Below are 21,082 nucleotides of genomic sequence, written 5' to 3' on the forward strand. Positions count from 1 at the left end.
GTAATATATGCCTGGTGTATATGTATGTATGCACATACATGGAAAGGGTAAACTTCAGTTATGATCTATATAAATTGCGTCATTGCTATACCAGAAATTTTTAATACTATTTGGGCATGCCTTTACAACCAGATTTACTGCATATATAATTATTATAAATTTGTGAAATTTTTCATTTATATTATCGCCTTCAAAATATAGTATGTGTAAGAGGAGGATTTGTTACTATATATCTCATATTTTGCACTAAAAAAATCTAATGCAAAACATTCTTATGGACTTATCTTTATTAAACATGAAATATAACACATCCTTCAATATTTTCAGCAGTTCTTAGATAAAATTTTGTGTTTTTCCCTATAAATTAAAAAAGTTGGCTATTTAAACTACATTAATACATAGGCTACAGACCACTTTTCAAAACGAAGACTATAGCCCTAAATTTGCACAAATTACAACAGCATTTAGTCTTTTATTTTGATGCGTCAAAATTCCACTGACAGTATGAATTCTGAGAGAAGAAAGATGTAACACGAGAAGACAATTCTTCATAAAGGAGTAAGGCCACTGTGGCTAACTCAGTGGTACCAGAGCTGAGACAGTAGTCACTTTCAATTCCCTAGTTGTCTTGAGGTTTGAAGTTGGTTCCACTAAGGCAAACGCATTTTTGGATGTCCAGAACGACCAGATGTCTTAGCTGCAAGAGCAGTTCTTTTAAGCAGACTTTTCAGATCACCTTACTTCAGAGCCAGGTGACCCCCAGCCTCAGCCACCTCTGGTGCGACTTGTGCTGAGGTACTAGCTGGTACAACGCTCAGGTAAATGTCGTACTGTTGGTCCATGCCAAGGTAACTGTCGCTCATGAGATACAACGTGTAGATACACCTAAAATGTAAAATCCAGAATTGTTATGTTTGCAAATTAGGTCTTGACTACTTGGAAAAGATAACCATTAAGAGAACTTAATTTTTAAATTTTACATACTTTCCAGGAGTCTCTGGAGTATAAAAAGCGATAGAAACAGTATTTCGATTTCTGACATATCCAGTTCTCTTCAGGGCGATGAGTTCTTTTTTATCAACTTCTCCCAGTATCAAAAACCATCCTTCATCTTTAACTTTGGGGAATCGAGGAGCCACTGCTTTACTGTCTTGCTTTCCCTGTTGGGGAAAAGAAACAGGTTAGCAAAACCAGAAATCACCTTTCCAAAACACCATTTTTCCTTGAAAGATAAACACCTCAAAAACACATTGTTGTGAATTTTTACAGAAGGCGATAATTTAGCTAGACTAAAATATTTAAATATTTTTATTATTTCTTTCCAGGTGAAGTTTTTTTTTTTGTAAAATGAAATCACAGGCCGCAGAGGAAAAAAAAAAGAATATGAGACAGTATTCTGCTTCTTTTGTAAGCTATTAAAACTTGAATGGAAATAACTCTTCCCTTTTTGTAATTTCATCTACTGCATTCCAAATGCTGTTTTCTGCAGAAGGGTTAATTGTAAACCTTGTGTCTTTAAATAACGCTAAACAACATTGTTCAAGATTAATATAAAGACAAGACCAGCACTTGAAGTCTTTATTTGCGGTTGATATAGCAAAAGGAAAGATCATGTCAGTGATTCTTTAAGACAGTGACTTTTCTGCTGAAGGCTGAAGATGTAACGATGCACTCTCAATCTGCATTCATTTCGTGTTCTGTAGGTGGAAAGGCTTTACTGAAGATTTATGCAGAAGAAAAAGCACCACCACAGCAATGAAACTTCAGAAACAGTTTGATCCAGCTGTTTCTTACAGAAGAGGGATCAAATTCTAGGAGAGGTTTATAAAACAGTGATCACTGTGTGAAGCGCTCCTGCTCCCTTCTTTTCCGTGGCTTCTGGTTAGGAAAAGCCTCTGTCAGTAACTGGCACAGCAAATAGAGTGGCTTATGGAGGAGCTTGGACCCTTTTTCCTTCCCACAAGCGAGACGGCCTCTCCTTGAAGCTATGGTGACCCTGCTGTAGTCAGGACCAGTAGTCTTTTGGGAAAGAACAATACTTTCCAAATATAATTCTTTAACTATTGTAAGTTAACTTTAGGATTTACAACAGAACATACGCATCTCTGGTATTATTTTTATCAAAATGTCATCTCAAGAGCCTCAGAACTAACATCTAAAACTGTTCTCTGCTTGTATCTTGAACTCGTCTTTGTATCTTAACAAAAATGCTGGGAATCATCATTCTTAGTGGTCTGAAATGCTAGAGAAATTAATTAGCAAAATTACAATCATGGTGGTCCATATGCCACTAATGTTACGCAAATGACAAAAAAAAAAAAAAGGCATCTGTAAGTAAGTGATAGCTACAGTGTCGGCAGTGCCTGATTTGGATGCAGGAGGCACGGTCTTAACTCTTCTGAGAGCTGACAGACAGGTACAGCTACAGCGAGGTTCTGCGGCTACAGGCAGAGCAGCTGGAAGCCTGTGCAGCTGCTGGTGTTTCTGGCTCGGCACATGAAGGCTTGCTGAGAGCCCAGGGAGGTGACCAGCCCAGGGGGAAATGGGCTGTGCTTTAACTGGGCAAAGGGGTGGGACTAAAATTTGGGTGCTACATACAAAGGATTGTATGTAGCAGTTGTTCTAGGAGCTGTTGAAAAAAGCTTCACGTGTAAAATAGGAGGACAATATCCTCGGTGAAGCCCCGAGGATGTGTTACGCGTAGAAATGTACTTACAGGTATGGGTCTGGTATGCAGTTTGGAGGTACATGGGAATATAACAGGGAAGGTAATAAAGTGGTTTGGGGAAGGAGGATATGCAAAAGGACGAGAGGTTGCAGTTTGGGGGTGGAGTGGGGCGAGGACTTAAATACTGATTGTGAAGTCATCGTCTCTGCTGTCACTGCTTATAGTACCCAAGCACATGAACTTTATGAGCTTCTGGTTTGTAAAGAACAATGAGAGGTTTTTCTCACTGACTTGAATTGGTCTAGGACTTTACCTTAAGAGTCTATTTACGGTCCTACTGCAGCCTAAAAACCCATTTACTTCATTACTAACACAGAAAAGGCTTTGAAAGTGTTTATAATTTACATAATACTTAAACCATTAAAAAACCCCATTATGCTGTATAGAGCATTATTGATAATGGAAGTGGATTATTGGAAACTTGTGCGCTTGGGAAGGAAATGATAAATTAATCTACCTGATACCCCATCTGGGTTCTCTGCAGATTTATTTGGAGCACATACTCTTGATCAGCATGTAATTTGATCCATCTTTTGTTGTCCCGTGCGTCTGTTGTCCAAGCAGGAACAGGCACTTCGTTCTGTGGCTGAACTGGGTCATCCCAACAGCCCTTAATGCTCAGGCTGACATTTAGAATTGGCAAACGGGACAAGAAATTCCAAGCCTGTAGAAAAAAACAGATCCCTGTGGATTACAGGACAATTTCTACAATCCAGACCATTGTCACTGTAACAATAACAATTCAATGTGCAGTCTACATATTTATTCTATATTAATATTTGTTATGTATCAGAATATCCTATATAATTGTAAGACTCTCAATCATAAGCATAAAATACTCTTCATTAACCTCTTGCTCTACTTTCTTCTAAGCAAATAAAACAAACATGAAACTCCACAAGCGCGTCATATGTGCCTCACTGAGATTACTGGCATCTGAACACAGGAAAAATTCCTTACCACTCCTGATTAAAGTATTTGTTCCCTATGAGCTGCTTAAAAAATAGTATAATTCAAGTTTTAAGTTCAACTTCCTTAGCATAATCCATAAAGAAGTCACTGCAGTGCTAATTAGCAATGGGCAAACCTCAGCGAGTTCAGAGGATCAGTTCAGATAATTAACCAAAGGTTCAACTACGTGGCCAAGGTTATCCCTCGGTTTTTTTCTTTTTTTTTTTTTTTAAGGTTTTCTTGCCTCGATGTTCATGAGCCCTCCTTCTTACAGTCCCCCTGAGGAATCTTAAGTCTCCGTGGTTTCCCGTGAACTGCAACAGGCCCTCAACTATCTCTCATCCTTGTACAGAGAACTGTGGTTCGAGGCATACAATTTGGGCAGCTGAACATGACGCTCCCTTCAACCTTAGAGAGGCAGCCCTATGCATCTCTCATTTTGGTCTCCATCAGACAAGGCCAAGCAGCTCTGAGAAGCTGTGACAAAAATGGAGGGGAGTAACGCAGGGTCTCGTTTAGTAAAAAGAAAATCAGCTTTGAGATTTGTCAGGAGGAAGAAACGGAAAAAAGGCCTGTGGAATGGAGACAGTGATTTGTGGCCTCGTGGCTGAAAAAGCTGGATGAGGCTGGCACTAGAAGAAAAACAATCAAAAACCCAAGAACCACCCTGTGCCCTGCCCTCCTTTCCCTCCACCCCCAAAACAAAATAGGAATCAGCACTTCACCCATGTTTTCAAAAAACAAATATGAAAAGCTAGAGGGTGGGAAGGAGGAGGAGGAAAGACGAATACTGATCTTGGTGAAGAGCCATCAGATGTCAAAACAGGAACTTGTGGGAGTGATGAGGGTAGCCATAGTCGCATGGGCAATGCTGGCATGGAAGAGAAATGTTTTATCTGGAAAAAGACTAAAGTAATATTTAATTTTTCATGTATTGGTTTGACAACCTTGTGTTCCAACAAAATCTATTTTCATTTAGGCTGTGTTTGACATGCCTCTGATTGCTTTTTCTGGGCTGGAAGGCACAGAGGCCTAATAAAGCCTTGGTTTGCTTTTTGGAGACAACGTTGCCATGATTCACGCTGACAATAATGGTATATGTTAATACATGATGAGGGATACAGCAGCCGGGGTAAGCAGACCTAAGCTCGCACTGTCGTAGGACAAGGTGGTGCCGTCCCCCTCCCCACCAGCTAGCTGTGCCCCCCTCCATCCCCGATATGTTGGCACTACTGTGCTGCGATTGTGCAGCTAGATGGATCAGCTTGCTAATCATTTTGGTGACAGCATGAACTTAGATCAGCTTAAAGCTGATTGTGGAAGCATATTCTCTAATCCTGTGAGTACTCTGAATAAGCCTGAACCTTCAGTGCCACTGAAAGAAGTGGTCCAGCCTCCTCCCCTGCTGGCACAAGTATTCACGTAGCCACTTGGCTATGGGCCGTCCTGACCGTCAGCGAGAGGTTTGATACGATCCCTCCTCCCCTCGTCCCCTGATGCCTGTTCCCACCTCCTCGCCCGAACCGGCACAGCGTTTGTGCAGCTGTGCGGTGAGCTAGGTCAGGAGAGGTGAAAATGGCACGGGGAGGGCAGGGCTGCCCATTTTGGCTGCAGCGCGGACTTATGTTGGATTAAAATGGCTGCATTACCAGAGCCTGGCTGAACTAAATGAGAAAACTGATTTAGGCTGAAACTAATCTCTCTCTTCCCTCTTCTGTGTGCTGCAGGAACAGCTGTGTCTGTTCAATGGAGAAGGTGGGGAGGGCCAGCTGTGAGCACTCGGGAGCTGCAGTGTAAAAGCAGGGGACACCGATGAATTGCACTGATGTTCTTAACAGTGCCTTAGCCAAGAAAGGACAGGAAAATTTTAACAGAAAACAAACAGCTGGGACGTGAAGGAAAAAGGTATCCTTCTCTGTCCCAGCTCTGAAAGGGAAAAGGGGGAAAAAGAGGCAGCACCTTGAGGAAGGAGAAAAACCACCACAGGCATTCTTAATTAATTAGTTCTTGCCAGGATTTCTCTGTATTTAACACAAAAGATGCTACTAAAATCACCTCCAGCAGATCACACTGGATGAGCCAACCTGAGCAGTAACACCTTCACTGGCAAACGGTTTTCTGTTTAACGTAAAGGTTTTTAAGATGAAGTTTACTGTAGGAACTGGACGAACCTACACCGTGAGGTGCTCCATGCACCAAAGCACGTACATCTGCTCTTCAGCAGAGGCACCCCAGTATATACCAACGGCCCAATCACCCCTTTGGTTATACTTTAGATATCATTTACGTGGAAAACTCGTACGTGTGCTATCTCAGAGGACAAGACCTGTTACAATTACGTTAGAACAAAGTTTCATTTCAGCAGAGATCATAATGTATTAATTCCTTCGGTGGCGTCACCTGTCGCTCTGCTGAAGACTATGATTTCATCTGGTTTATATCGTACGGCCCCAACATATTCTACTTGTCGAAGGCTGTCATGCCCTCAGGTACCTTGTACAGTGCAAAGAGAACAAAGTAACTGTTAGCAACTTTCTAGTTAGAGGAGAAAGTAGTTGTAGTATGTCACTCTGCAGGCCTTGTCTTTTTGAAAATCAAAGGCAAAGTTGGTACTGCTGGGTCACTGATACAGTAGGGCCAGCAGGCTGCCTTTTTGTCATCCATGCAATGTGGAGAAAATGAAGAAATGCTTTGCTTACTGAGGAAAAACATCCAGTAGTAGCAGCTGAAAATGAAAAAGACTATTACAGGAACACAGATACTTCCAGAGTAAAAGCAGCTAATGCTACAGCAGGGATAATTTTTTTTTTTCAATCTTGAGGTTTCTTTTTTCTCTTTCGATAATACAAATATCAGCTTAGTATTCTAAAATGCCTAATGCCTAAGTGACTTAGAAACTGAAGAAGATTTGTTAAAGAAATATGATTCAGAACGAATCACTGAAACAAACATGGAGCTTACGCCAAAGATCAGCGTTACAGTCAGCTTTTAAAGCCCCGCTGGCTTTTGGTGAGGCTTAGGATTATAACTAACTTTTGGAAAAGGCTCCCATGTCACTTAGGCATTTCTTGACAATTTTACTCTTTTTTTGCTGTATAGGATGACGCAAGCACACATTATCTCCTTTTAAATATATCAACATGCCCAATGTGTGCATGTACATATATACTAGGTATATATTTACCTACCAAACCCACAGATTCAAACCATAATCACTTGAGAAATTCTTCATGAACCTTCGATAACATCATTAGCATTTTTGCCAATAATCTGTCTCCCCAGGACTTAGCCTAATATTCTAAATCCATGAGCAGCTTCAAGAGCTGCTATTTAAAAATTAATTACCAATCTGCTTAAAAGACATTTTCTTCTTTCCAAATGTGAAATTTCTTCCTTTTCCTGCCTGCCTCAAATTTATTTAAAGCCCAAGCTTTTTTTACCAGTTTCATGCTAGTATCAGGTTTAAGATATAGGTTTGATATCCTGTGAGCGAGAAGTAAAGGGTTTGTTAGGAAAAGAACGTTTGCGGCAATTTTGCGGTGTGCTTACCACTTTCCTTGACTTTGTTCAGGGCTGGGGCCAGAACGCTAGGCTGAAACTGCAATCTTATATTCTTTTGTTATAAAAGGTATGTCATAAAGATGCATTATTTACGGAAGAATTTGTCTCGTCGTCTAAGTGTGCGCTGAAGGACTTTACATATGAAGGCACTCAACAGGCAGTCTCAATGTGAATTTTAATTCTCTACAAGGTATTACAACAGTTCTTTTCTGAACAAAAAAACGCCGTAAAGAATATAAAATGTTGGTATAAATGTTTCACATTTGCAATGACCTGCATAATACAGCCGTGGCTTTGCTGTACCCAAAACAGCCATTCCCAGCTCACAGGACTGAAACTTTCTCCTTATTCGATGCTAAGGCATTATGTTTTTCCCCTCTTATACGTATTTACAAACATAGGCACAGAGAGGCACAGAGTCATTCACAGTGTGAACGTACACACCACATACACACAGGCTATTTTTGAAGAAACTGCTAAGACATTTCAATACCAGCCAAACATATTTATCTGAGGATTAATCTTCATCTATTGAATCAGACGAGAACACGGCCATGCATACAATTATTTAATTAGCAGCCAAATCCTCTGCCAGTCAGCAGCCGTTCCAGGCATACTGATGGGGCAGTAGATGCAAATCTCGCAGTAGTACTGCTTTTTCTCATTACTACTGCAATTAGCACTTAAATTGATGCTTTAAACATACTAATTTCTGGAATAATTCAGGATTTGTATGTTACCTAGGATCGCCTCACTGCAGAGACGACACCAGATTGCTACGCAAATTGGAGCACTTTTGAGCCAAATAACCATCATCATATCAGACAGAGCCAATTTGCATTTGCTTTTAAAGATAACAGAATGGCAATTTATGCAAATAAATTAAGTTTACTTCTGAGTTCTCCCTGAACTAATTACAACAATGTTCTAATTTTTTAACACATCTGAAAGTTAGACTGAAATCAATGTGTATTATGTTAGAAATGTGTTGCTAAAGGAAGCCTTGTTTTGATGTCAATACATTTTCGTAATTCCAAATTTTGATGTTAATTTAGTTACAAATGCAGATGTCTGTTCTAGACATTCAAGTACTTTTCTTCTTGTTTGCACACCAGTAAAAGGTTTAACTGAAGCTGAACAGTCAAACACGGGACATATTGCTGTCCTTTTAAATATTCAAATAAAAACCATTTGAAGTATAGCTTCTGAAGTTTTCATCTTGCTTACTTTTATTTGAAATCAATAGGCTTAGCATGTGATGAATACTACGGAATATAGCTGCCCTTTGCTGGAAATGGCTTGAAAACCAAACTGAAAATAAGACTCCAGCAGCCTCAACATGTTGAGATAGGTGTTTTTTTTTTTCCTTCCCCTGTGAAGTATGAAAATTGCATCTGCTTTTTCTGTTTCAAATGGAAAATGAGGGCTGGATCTTTCACTGAGGGTACTGTCAGGAAAAAATGGTGTTCGATGGACCACTTCAGAAACCAGCTACGATGACATTTGCAATGCATGTATTCCTAGTGCATAGCTGGCTATGACAAGGTGGATAACACTCGGCAGATTGAATGACCTACGGAAGCGTCTTTAGAGCAAAGAGATGTGGTAATATAAGCCACAAAGCAGACTCCGTTACTGGTTGGCAGAGAATAAGTGAAAATATTATTAAGACAACAGGCAGAGAAGAAACCCTGGAAAGCTAGCAGTACCTTGAAATTAGAACAACGAATGTGTTGCACTTTACGCAGACCATCACGTGACATTTGCCGAAGGGAAGTGAAGGCAGCGTTTCTTTTCCCAGCTACTCCTCCTACCCAGTTGCACTGCTAATGACCACAGACAGAATGTATTACCTGGGAAATGTGTGCTGTTTGCAAGTCACTGTCCACAATGGAGGCAAAAACATTCTCTTTTCCTTCGCAGGCAGCCATTAGTTCGGGAAGACACTCGATAGGTCCTTGGTAACCTCCATGCACACTCTTCCTTTTGCCTTGGCTCCACTTCCTGATAGAGGCAGCAAAACATATGCCCGGGGAGGGAAAGCAAACATTTGTTTTCAGTTGTTTTGGTGGTAAAACTTGATACTGGTTTCTGTTAGCAAATGCTGGTCATTTATTTTTGGGTAGCATTAACTGCTGCATCATCTAGGCATCTGCAGAGCTTAGCATTATCGATGATAGGAAGATGGACACTAATGTAATTTTTATAATGGATTAAAATAAAGAGATAATTAAGATACAGAGTTAGATTTGTTAGGTCTTGGAACCCTTCCAGCAACCTCTTGTTAGTTTGTCTGGAATCATGGTTCTCAAAATAATCTGTGGGGTTTAATTAATCAATAAATATTGAAAACAGAAACTCCATTTGGGAAAGCATCGCTGTGAAAGAATGAGTTCTGCTTCCGGTGCATTAATGAACATTCTCGGGCACAACAATGACATTCAGACACAATCAGCAGTCAGAGGTGGAACGAAATTGCAAACCTGCCAATGCTGCCAAGAATTACATACCGAAAAAGGTAGAGGTGTTGCGGCTCTATATTGGGCAAAGTAAGCAGGGAAGAGTCATGTATCCATCTACCCTGAACCACCATCTGCACCAGATTGGTTATATTCAGAGCAGCCACCAGCCAGCCATGATGTGCTGCAACATCCAGCATCGCCTAATGAAAGGAGACATTTTAAAAAAAACAGAAAAAGACAACGCAAGTATAATTGTGTACCTGGTTCATACAAGTAAAAGCATTTATTTAATGTTTAACATACAGGAATTTCTAGGCCTTCAACACAGGAATTTACTTCAACCTCTACTGATGGCAGCAGGCACCTTTTGAATTAACCTCGAAAAAATTAAATCCTGCATCGTCAACTCTTACCCTTGAAAAGGTAATTTACACCATGGTTTTGGGGGTGAGAGCAGAAGGTGGGATCTTTTCCTTACAAATAACCTCTCTTTTACTTAATCCAACTCAGAATGAAAGGAATAGATCTCAAAGTTTACTGTAAAGGAAAACGTTACAGTTAACTACAGTACTGGTTTATATTTTGACATGAGAGCTTTGCCAGAATCGCATATTTATTAAAAAATCTTTGAACTATTTAAGAACAACAACAACATATTTACATTTGTTCAAAAATTAATACTAAAGCCACCAGTAGCAGTTACTATTCCCGTTTTAACCTAAGGACTTAAAGAATCTCTTGAATTGGACTAGATAAAAACCCTAAAATTTAGCTTAATGAGCATTTTTGAGGCTTTGTTCAACACTGACAACTAATCTAAGACCTTGAGGAAAGATTACAAAATAGCTTAGCTAGGCTGAGTAAGAGCGGTCAGAAATAACATGGATTGCACCCTTTACACCGTAAAGAGTTGACTGTCTTGAGAATGAAGGATGCTTGGCTATCTCTCTTTGGCATCTCTATCATCTGAATCTGAAAAGCTTCCCCAAAGTACATAAAAAACCCAAGCAAACAAAACACCCTTATTCAGCTACACATCACACTTTGAAGTGTCATCTTGCCTTCCATGTCTGGCGAGTTTCTGTTCCATTTCTACTTACTATGTTTTAGACAATACAGGTAATGGGTATACTCTAAGCCCTGCTAGCATAAAGATCTAAATCTGCAAAATTCTTTACGGACTGTGCATTGCGAGTGGTCCTATGGACATGAAAAAATTGTTATGCTTGCTTTTTTCCTGACTGGGCTTCAATTCTGTTTGGTTAGCCTGAAAGAGAATTTAAGAGTTCTTCCAAAGGAGAAAGGATCAGACATGAGCTTTTGGTTTCAATATACGTGTTTTTTTTTTTTTTAAACAGTAAATGCAGTTGTTTGCATATGTACTTTTCACCCTGTCTAGAGTACATTAAAACAATTATTACTATTTACAGAAGCATTGCAGCTGGTGAAGAAAATGATGCTATAATATGCTAGCTGTCTTGTTTATTTTGTTGTTTAATACCATTGCAATCACCATGAAGTGTGGGGCTTCATGTTACAACACTCTAATTCAGTAAAAAGTCATGTATTTAAAAGTGGGTTGCCGTGTAGGGAATTTGGAGTTTGAATTAAATACTAGAAAATGTTTTTTAAGACAGCAAGAAGAGTCTGGTATATCAAACAGTTTCAACACTTCTTTAAACACCATCTTCTTGATATTAGGAGAGCTGTAGTTTGATTTTAGGACTAGGCTTAAGATGTTTCCATGGGTTTTTCTTTTAAAGACAAATGATATTGTTTGATACCTCCTTAGACAGCAGATCCTGGCATCATTTGAACTTATTTTCCAGCCACTAGCGTCATGAGGAGAAGCTGTCTATGTAAGTCTTTACATTTAATCAAATGTTTTACAGACAAACAAAAGGCAGCATTTACTTAAGGCAAACTAAACAGTGAAATCTTCTTTAAACAAAGGAGTTGTTTACACACGCAGAGCTATTTCAATTAAATTACACTGATTCTGGAGAAATACTGAGTTTAAAGACACAAGTTAGTTTCAGTCCTGGCCAGTCACACAGTTTATTTTAGCAGTTTACAATGCAATTTCAACAGGTTTTATTCCAGATCGGGGTGATAAGATCAGTGACACGTAGAAAAATATTTGAAGTGTTTCCCTGTATTACACAAATGTTGTTTCATTTCTCATGAATTGTGGAAAAAGTGCCTTTCAGCTAACAGAGATCGAGATTTAACATTTAAGTCGTCTTTTTTGGAGGCAGAGCACCCTGAAACACGCCAATGCCATTCCTAGTGACCCTAGAAATAGCACCTCACAGCACATCAGTGGTTTTCTTTTTCTGTCTTTTCTCTTGGCTTGACAAGGTGATTTCCAGGTATGATTCTTTTTACCCAACAGAAAAGAAAGCTATGTTAGAAGTCACATTGGAAAGGAGCAGCTTCATGGCCTGTAGATTTATGTGATGGTTCATATGATTTTTAGTCAGATAAAGAGGGAATTGTTCTCAGCAATGTACAGAGTGAAGTCTGTCTGTCAAGCTTGCAGGGCAAGTCGCTCTTTTCCCGCTTCCACATTTTAAAATATATTGAAGCCTAGACGTCCGGTCTGGTCCGTGTCTCTGAGCGCATTGCTCAGACGCTATGGTATCTCTCTCCTATTCTCCGCTACCCAATTCTTCTTCTTTCCTTTCTGCTATTCTGACATAGCCTGAAACATCATGTTCCTCAATGACAGGACTGCTGTAGGAATAATGGGCGCATAGGTATCCTGTTTTTCCCATGAGCGACAAGAAGAATACACTAAGTTGTATTTTTAGTCAGCATGAAGCAGTGGTATTTTCATGAAATGCTTCTGAGGATACATGCATAACACTGTTTTCTTTGTTTTCTTTTTTTCTTTTTAAAAAATCTATTCCCCTACCCCCACCCCTTTTAACAGAGGTTTGAAAAGGGGAAAAGGAAGAGAGAAGACGTAAGAGAAAGATAAATCTAAACCAAGCCATACACTGAAATTAACTGGAGGATCCTTTCAACCTAGAAAATCTCCTAGAAATTGATAGAGGCCTACAGATAGATATCCCGTAGGGAGTAAGGAAAGCCTGTGTGTGTGAGACTGTGTGTTCCACATTGTTATAATGAATCCACATGGCAAATCCTCTTTTCCTCCTTATTTTCTGCTTCTTCACCCATAGAATTTATTCACAGCATCTCTATCTGGATGTGAAATCCAAGACAGTGACATTGTGAAAAAGTCAGAACAATGGTAAAGTTGGCTTGTTTCATCTGCTGCCTTGGAAACCCGCACACGTTTCATTTTCCACCAAGTGTAAAACACACACACAGATGCTTGATACTTAAATGGTTATTGAAATTCCTATAAATACTCAAGGTAACAAATTGAGTCATTACCCTATCTCCAAATTAGTTCTATAAAATGTAGCAACTAAATAAAGAAAATACTATAAAAACCAAAAGAAAAAAGATAGGTATTTAATATTTATGTTATCTGATGAATAACATTTAGTCTCTCTAGCTTCTCCAGTTGCTGCTTGATTGGTTTGTTGCTTCTTAACCTTAACTTTTATTTGGCAAAGAGGAAAGTACTTTCTAAATATCTTATAGTTGATAAGATCGGAGCAGATTAAGAATATTGTTCTAAACTGAGAAATGGCACAAACTGGTTACCTGCCTTTCTAGGCTCAGAATTTCATGCCAACACAGGACAATTTCATCATAGATAAAAAACTAAGAGGACAGTGAGTGCAGGAAGTGAAACAACAAAACTATAAAGATGCTTTTACTTACAGAAAAAAACATACAAATATTTTTTGGTAAACCAACAAGTTGAAAGAAAAAAGCCCTACGTCCACCACTTAAGCTAAAGTAGAAAAGATGGGGTAAATAAGTGGAGTCGAGGGAAATGCTGTTTGTTATAATGAAAAACATGCCTACCATCATCTTATTTGGGCCTCTTCCTGCACTTAGGAGAATAAAACCAGAGGCCTATACTGAGATGGGTTTCAATGAAAGAACGCGGCGTTAGCTTTTAAGCCTTTCAAATGTCATACTTGGACAACCACAAAGTAGTAACAGCACTTAGTGACGCATCCTTTAACATTTTGTCTGTCATTATCAGAAATAGCTTGGCTTGTACCAACACGGGAAGCAACGAACTATAAACCATGGCAGGGGTAGGACAAAAATGCTGACGCTCAATAACCGATCGATGTAGGTGTACCTGTCAGGTACGGCAAAAATGTTCGTTTTGATGATACTCAGAATTGAATGTCAAAATGTTTGGATAAAATTTGTTTCTTCATTCCAGGAGTGCATTAATACGAAACCCCCAGCATCTATTATCAGCTTTGCATCATCTTATTTTCACATGCAGTGGTTGGTTATCCTTAAGTTCTGAATTATTTAAACTGATCAAATTGTACCTTTCTGGTCTAACATGAAGCTGAGATTTTACAGTCTGTCTCTTCTTTCGCCAAAGTTACTACCCATGCTTGGAATTTAAATCATGGTTTATAATTCCCCACGTTGAGGGGAAGCCCGGAATAAGGCAGGATGTGTGAGAGGTGAGTGTGTGGCACACTCGCTGGTAGCAAAACACACTGATAGCGAAACATTGCTTTTCTCTGGTGTTTTAAGCACTCTGAATATGTGCTCAAAATAACAGATACTAAATTGTTCTGTAATGAACATATCCACCCCACTCACCCCCCACCCATTTAGGAGATTTGTCTAGCAACTGAAATATCTTTTATTTTAGAAACTTTCTGCAAAGTTTTAACACTGTTTTTGGTATTACTTTCACATCCTTCATTTGAAAACCAGATATTCTGGATCACTCTTGTACGACTGGGTAGGTGGCAGGGGAACAGAGACTGTACCACTAGCAGAATTTCTGATCTACTCAAATGACTTAAATAGCTTTTCCCTTTAAGTTACTGAAGTGTTAAAACAAAACAGCTTGCATCTGATTAACAGCGACTGCATACTGCTTGGAATAATTTCTTCTTCTGTTTGAAGTCACCTGTCATATAACTCTGAATATACTAAGCATTGCTACTTAATTACTGTAAATATAGATGTAATGGTAAACATTGTAAACATAAATACCAATATTTTGTGGCTAAATTATATTTAAGGAAAGTGGCAATGAAGGTAAACAAACAATGATAACTGCTCTGGACACAGAGGCTAGCTAAGGAGACTAAGGTAATGTAAGAAGTGCCTTTGTGGCTGAGAATTACGCCTGCGATTACTCAGCTAAAAGTCGACTGCCTACAGTGATGCCACTGGCGGTAATGATTTGGTGGATCCAGGGAGCTGAAACTTCAGGAGTATTCACGGTGAGCTTCGTGGCTCAAATTTCTCCACTCTCAAAAGACTAATTTTCTTTTTTGTATCAGTGCTTCACAGACTACGACACTTTCTTGAGCACCATCATTTGGGAAATTGAAGGTGGGTACACTGATGTATCGCAGCCCCCTATGCAGAATGACATTCACCTTAGACTTGAGAGTTTATGTAAAGTAAATCCAACACATTCTTGGCCAAAACAAATACAAGTCTTATTCTGCAGTGATGCTTTGAGGAAGGAAACAATTATTTAAAAGAAATAAACTGTGTAAGACAACAATACTTGCACAGTTACTTCAAAAAGCAGAGTTAAGGCTGGTTGGGTTTTGCACCTCTTTTTGTACTGAATTTATTGTGTATAGTATTCCAACATCAAATAATCAAAATGTCCCCCCTCTTGTCTTCACTGCATGCTCATATAAGTTCTGCTGTCCAGGACTAGACTTCAGTTAGAAATAGAAGTTTAAATCCATAGAACTACTAAAATCATTAGAATGCTGTCTGATTACAGCTGTTTGGGACTACAGAGTTTAGATGACAAATATTTATAGAAAATAATATGCAAAAGTGTCTGCATTTTACCCCTTTTCCTGAAAACTATGAATTCAGGATAATAATAAATCTTTTTTGCACATGCTTCAAAGGTAGGAAGCCTTCCAATATGTAATATTATATTATGATCCACATGTGACTTGAGATCATACTAATACAAGTAAAATATTTTTCCAGATGTTCAAGCATGCCATGCGCTGTAAGTTTCATGTTTTTATATAAATCATGATTACGATGCTTCAGTTATATACCCCAGAAACAACTGCCTTGGAAAGTTGGAATTTATTTGAAGAAGTCTTACAGAGGGTTTTAAGGTCACTACCTTTCATACGTTATATATTGGTAAAATGGCTATCTGCAGAACCTTTGCACTTCAGAGGTCTAGTCCAAGATTACTTTTTAGAGATGTATTAATTTGGGGAGGAGTTCTTCCCGATCAGTTAAATCAGACTCATACAGCTGTATAGTTTCAGCGCACAGACAAAACCCCCCCCCCCCCCCTTATACTTTATCAGCGATATAGTGAATAAGATGTAATTAATCCCATTCAGGAGACACTCCTTTTATACTGCCCTCTGCATCCCCCTTCCCTTCCCTTTTTTTACAAGCATATTCAGCTCCCTCTTCCATATGCTCTGCTACCCCCTACGACAGACTAATTCTTCATTCTCCCATCATCATAAAGGTCTCACTGATGTATGCAAATTACGACCTTCCTAGCTGCTTTGTAAGATTCCTATTCCTGTATTCATCCTTGAGGCTCCATAGTAACGTTATTAGTACGATCAGAACCAGGGAAAGGACAAATCACTTACTGCCTACATTTAGTGGAGGGCAACCCTTGGATTCTTACTGATATTTTTTTGGATAGTATTACAGAGATAAAAGCAGCTATGGAATGTGATACCAGCAATATAAACTTGGTGGGGTGTAACCCAACATGTTCACAACTTGTTGAGTCCCGAGATCTAATTTATTTTCAAATTAGTAATTCTCTACTATGCTAGTGAACTGTAAATACAGTAAAATGTTTTTTGAGAAAAATCTCTTGGCAAGAAATCTGTTTCCTAAACATAAACAACGTCTTAAAAATGGCATTAGTTCCAAATCTTACACAAATCTACCAAACTCATGAAAAATATACAGCATCTTTCTCATAATAAACCTGCCCTCTTTTAAGTCAGTTTCAAAGTAGTAATGTAATATTTTGTCAATAATTAAAAAATTTTGAGTGCATTCACAAGAATCCTTTTCAACAGCAACAGTTATTCACAGTAACTTTCTCCTGAACTTTTAGCCCCGTAAGGTTAGCATTCAGGAAGCTCAGCTGCTGTCTAACAAACTTAATTAATCAAAAAGTCATTTCCGAGCTGTAACTATGAGTAAAAGTGCTTCAAGTGTGCTAGCAAGCCTACAAGTTAATCAAAATGCTAATGCAGTACAAATTAAAGTTGTGATTAACATTTCACAGTAGCTGCTTAAGTGAATTGATCACACAAATGGGTTAAGCATTACTCATTTCCTCCAGCCCCAACTGGGAAAAGGTTTGTCATGGGTGGGGGAGGGATTACATATAAGCAGCACCGAATGATCATTAAACTGCCACCAAGATGCTTCCATACACCAGTTCACCAATTATCCATAGCAAGAAAAAAAACCCACACCACTGCCACAAAGGTAGCCCTCCCTTCTCCCACACACATACCTGTAAAAGACAAGCTGGCAGCAAGTAATTCCACCTCAACATTTCCTTTGCCCAGGAAATGGAAATAGCTTCACTACGAAGCTATATATTGCTGCTTTGTGTCTATAAATGAGCATTACTCTCCAGTATATGCTCTACAAGTTTTTTGATTATTATTTCCACCCTCCTAATGTGGAATAATGTCACCTGGATATTATAATGGATATATAATAATATCCTGGATATATATAATATCCAGGATATATAATAATATCCTGGAATATCACCACATACACAAAGAATACATGTGGTACTAAAGAGATACGGCCTCTGCTCTTCACTTGTTTCTGAATAATCCTCTGCATTCTCAAGTTAATTTGATTCTCTTTCCTTCCTTCAGTAAAGCTGCCCATTTATTTATAGTTGCCAATGCACCCATTAAACAAAGCAATTATCGCTTTCCCTGGGCACTTCTGGACAAATCTTACACAACGGTAAAACAGGCCGTTCCTGTAATTTCCACCACCTTGCGGCGAGTAATTGCCACACCTGCACTAACAACATATGAGCTCAAAACACACATAGGATCTCGAAGAACTTCTCCATTTCCTCCTAGGCGGGAAAACAAATGATCCAAGGGATATGGCTCCCCAAGTTAAGTTTTAGTGGCTGTTGTGAACTGAGGAGGCTTTGGGAGGATGGCAAGTCCGGAGCCGAGGGATGTCCTTGTTCTTTTACTCCGGGAACGGCAGCTCGGGCACCGTTCGCAGCTGTGCTGATACGGCTGGAAAGTGCGTTTTGTGTGAGGAGCAGTAGGTACAGCTCCCACCATCAGCCAGAACAGTGTGCAGTTTAGTAGAGTAAGCATTTAGTACGTAAGCTGGCTCTTAAGAGACAGCTGAATTGGGCAGCATATTTGTGCAATATTTGATGACTCTGAACATGTACCACAAAGATGATTCTCATAAGCAGAACTGTAGCAAAAGCTGCAATTCAAATGACCAGAAACACCATATGTACTTAAACTATTTTAAAATGGGTAAAGCAGTGTTAGGCACATCATCATCCAAATTAAGGGAATGCAGTGGTTAACCCAAAGAGTTTTTTTATTTCCTGTCAAAGTTAGATTCTCTGGAGGAGCAACGTGATGGGGAAAGGCAAGCCACCAGTGACAGCTTGACAAGGTCCTCGTTTCAGGGATGTGCACTTTTCCCGTGCAAACTGGCCTTCACGCTGCAGTTTGGAATCTGACTTCATGTCCATCTTCTCAGTGCACAGGTACCCTGCTGAGATGCGTTTAACACATCCATAGGTAAACACTTCTCAAAGGTTAAGGCTGAGCTCCATGACAGCTCTGCTCCTGGCAATATTAAAATATTTTATCAACGATTATACTACAAGTGGAGGCTTGTGGCCAATCCCAATGCAAAGCCAGCAACTGTCACATTATTTCCTAGAAGAGACTGCCCTGCTGAATCTGAGACTGATGGTATTACTGCCTCAATTATCCATTTCAATTAATGCAAATATAGGCGATAGAACAGCGGAGTAAGAACTGATCGCTGAATACACAGTCACAAAATATAAGGCTTGACAAAAGAAGTAAAAAAGAGATTAGATGTAGTCCGTTTCACATATTCTTAGATCAGACATAGGAAAAAAGGTGGGGTATTGTCTTTACAATAATAATTATATTCTATAAAAATATTAGACTAATCATTTCATTTTATTCTTTGATGTTGTTCTGCAAGAAGGTGAGAAGTGTTTGATTCTGAGCAGCTACTGGAGTGCTCAGCACCATCTTACTGACACCTCTATCTTTTCTTAGTAAAAATAACACAGAGAGTGTGCTAGGCTTGAAGAGAATGTGCAGTCTACTGTAATTACATTAAAGGTAACAAGGGCAAATAAACACCAAATGACTCGCCCAAGATCACATAGGAAGTAATGGCAGATTTTGAGCCATGGGAACCTTCTGTGCTTTATCTGTGAGACCTTGTCACTGATAACAAACTTGTTAGTTTTTGACTTGAGATTTTCAGCATCGAGCAGGGACATTCCTTCAGCCTAGTCAATGCCTCAGCGGCCATTCATTACAGAGATTGGTGTGGGAGCAGGTAGGCATTCATCTTCCGGAAGGTTACGTATTGCTATTCCCCATATTTCTGCAGTTAAAGGGAAAGAATTCACACTGGGTAAATAGATACTAAATTTTATCTTGCTGCAATGAACTCCATCTACACCTAACAAAGGCTAACAATAGGAAAACTGTAACAGAATATATTTCTTCCATTTTCTGTGTTAACAATTACATTCCTTTATTGAGCCAGCATCACGACTCTGCAAATTCTGTTAAATGCTTATGACTTTTATCTTTCATCATTAAGTACAGATGAACAGAATTCTAATATAAACCCAAAACTTCTAAGACACCTCAGGAAAATTAATTTAAGAGTAATTGTGGTGTGGTTTTTTTTTATTAGAAGAGAGTGGAATCTTACCTGAAATCCATCAGCTACGTTTATCTATCCTATGCTGTTAACACAGTTTTCTGGCTGACCATTAACACGACTCAGCCTAAAGCCACTAAAACCACAGGAGAGAAGGCTGATTCCAGTGAAAGACAGCACAGATGAGTGGACAAGTTTAATAATGTGATGGAAAGAGGCTTGCTTACGAATCGCAGCTAGAGATGGCAAATCTGCTCTGCAGGGACCAGGGATGGAGGCCTGCTGTACGTACCGAGATACAACCACTTGTAAAAGCTCTTTGAAAGATCTTGCTTTCTTGTAACACAAAAGCAGCGCTGATACGGAAAGTCTGTCACTCACATATCCGCCAGCAAAAATAACAGTTTACGTTCAGGTCACAGTTTGAAGGTTAGCTATACAACCTTAACAGCTACAGTACTTAAGTACTGTAAGTAAATAAACAGAAGTTCAACGTAACTCAAAAACCAATTCCTGTCTCACGGCTGAATTTTATGTTCGGTGGCGCGCAAGCGCGTGTTCACACGCACAGAGAACATCACCCACTGGATGTGTTTATCAATGGATCCTTCTATGGTTCAGTTCCTTCTCTCACAACTAACATCTTTTTTTCCACCTCTGTTGACCCAGAGTTCATCAGCAGGTCAGTGCTAAGGAAAAAGGTAACAACCAGTATTGAAAGTGTAACCCTGTCTATTGCTTAGATTCTGGGAACTTTAACCTCTGTTTGGAAAGCGTGACTAATAAGATGGAACAAATATTCTCCCAAGAGATGTAAACCATGTGCCAACTTCAAAATACAAAAATGCTTGCATGTTTTTTCTTTCTTTTTTTTTAAAGAGGAATTTTTTTTTTTTCTTTGAGATGACTGTCTATGCAATATTATGAGGTGGTTAACCAAAGGCCGGAGTACCAAAGCACAGTACAGAATGGTGTTCTTCTACACACTACTTCAGTTTAAAGGAACTGTTGAATATTTTATGTTTTTTTTCTTCTGAGTGATTACTGCTTCTGAAAAACCTAATATGCAGTAACAGGATTAAAAAATACATTTCTTAGCATTGTAGGATAAATATTGAGCAAAATAATTATTGAAAATAATATTTAATTCACATTTTCCCCAAATATGTAATTAACCCCCAAACACTAATTCCACAAACGTCCAAATGAACTTTAAGTACGTGATTTCTTTGAAACAAAGGTGAATTCTCTCACCTGAGCAAGTGACAGTGACGTTGTTCTCTGTTAATAACTGAGTATTATGAATAATAACTGTTCATGCATTGAAGTT

At 39.0% G+C, this 21,082-nt stretch overlaps 1 protein-coding gene across 3 annotated transcripts in view; it reads right to left on the reverse strand.

Moving 5' to 3' along the window:
• Positions 1-269: 269 nt before the first annotated feature.
• ASCC3 (activating signal cointegrator 1 complex subunit 3) overlaps positions 270-21,082 on the reverse strand; it is a 281,717-nt gene continuing 260,904 nt past the window's right edge. For all 3 annotated transcript variants that reach the window (XM_075087348.1, XM_075087349.1, XM_075087350.1), the window contains 5 exons: positions 9,751-9,902; positions 9,094-9,244; positions 3,186-3,392; positions 985-1,160; positions 270-885 (listed from right to left, as the gene is read on the reverse strand). In XM_075087348.1, the coding sequence (XP_074943449.1) occupies positions 738-885; positions 985-1,160; positions 3,186-3,392; positions 9,094-9,244; positions 9,751-9,902 (834 nt within the window). In that variant the 3' untranslated portion in view covers positions 270-737. The remainder of the gene's footprint in view (positions 886-984; positions 1,161-3,185; positions 3,393-9,093; positions 9,245-9,750; positions 9,903-21,082) is intronic.

The sequence above is a fragment of the Phalacrocorax aristotelis genome, chromosome 3 (genome assembly GCF_949628215.1).
Source record: "Phalacrocorax aristotelis chromosome 3, bGulAri2.1, whole genome shotgun sequence".
NCBI classification, from domain to species: Eukaryota; Metazoa; Chordata; class Aves; order Suliformes; family Phalacrocoracidae; genus Phalacrocorax; species Phalacrocorax aristotelis.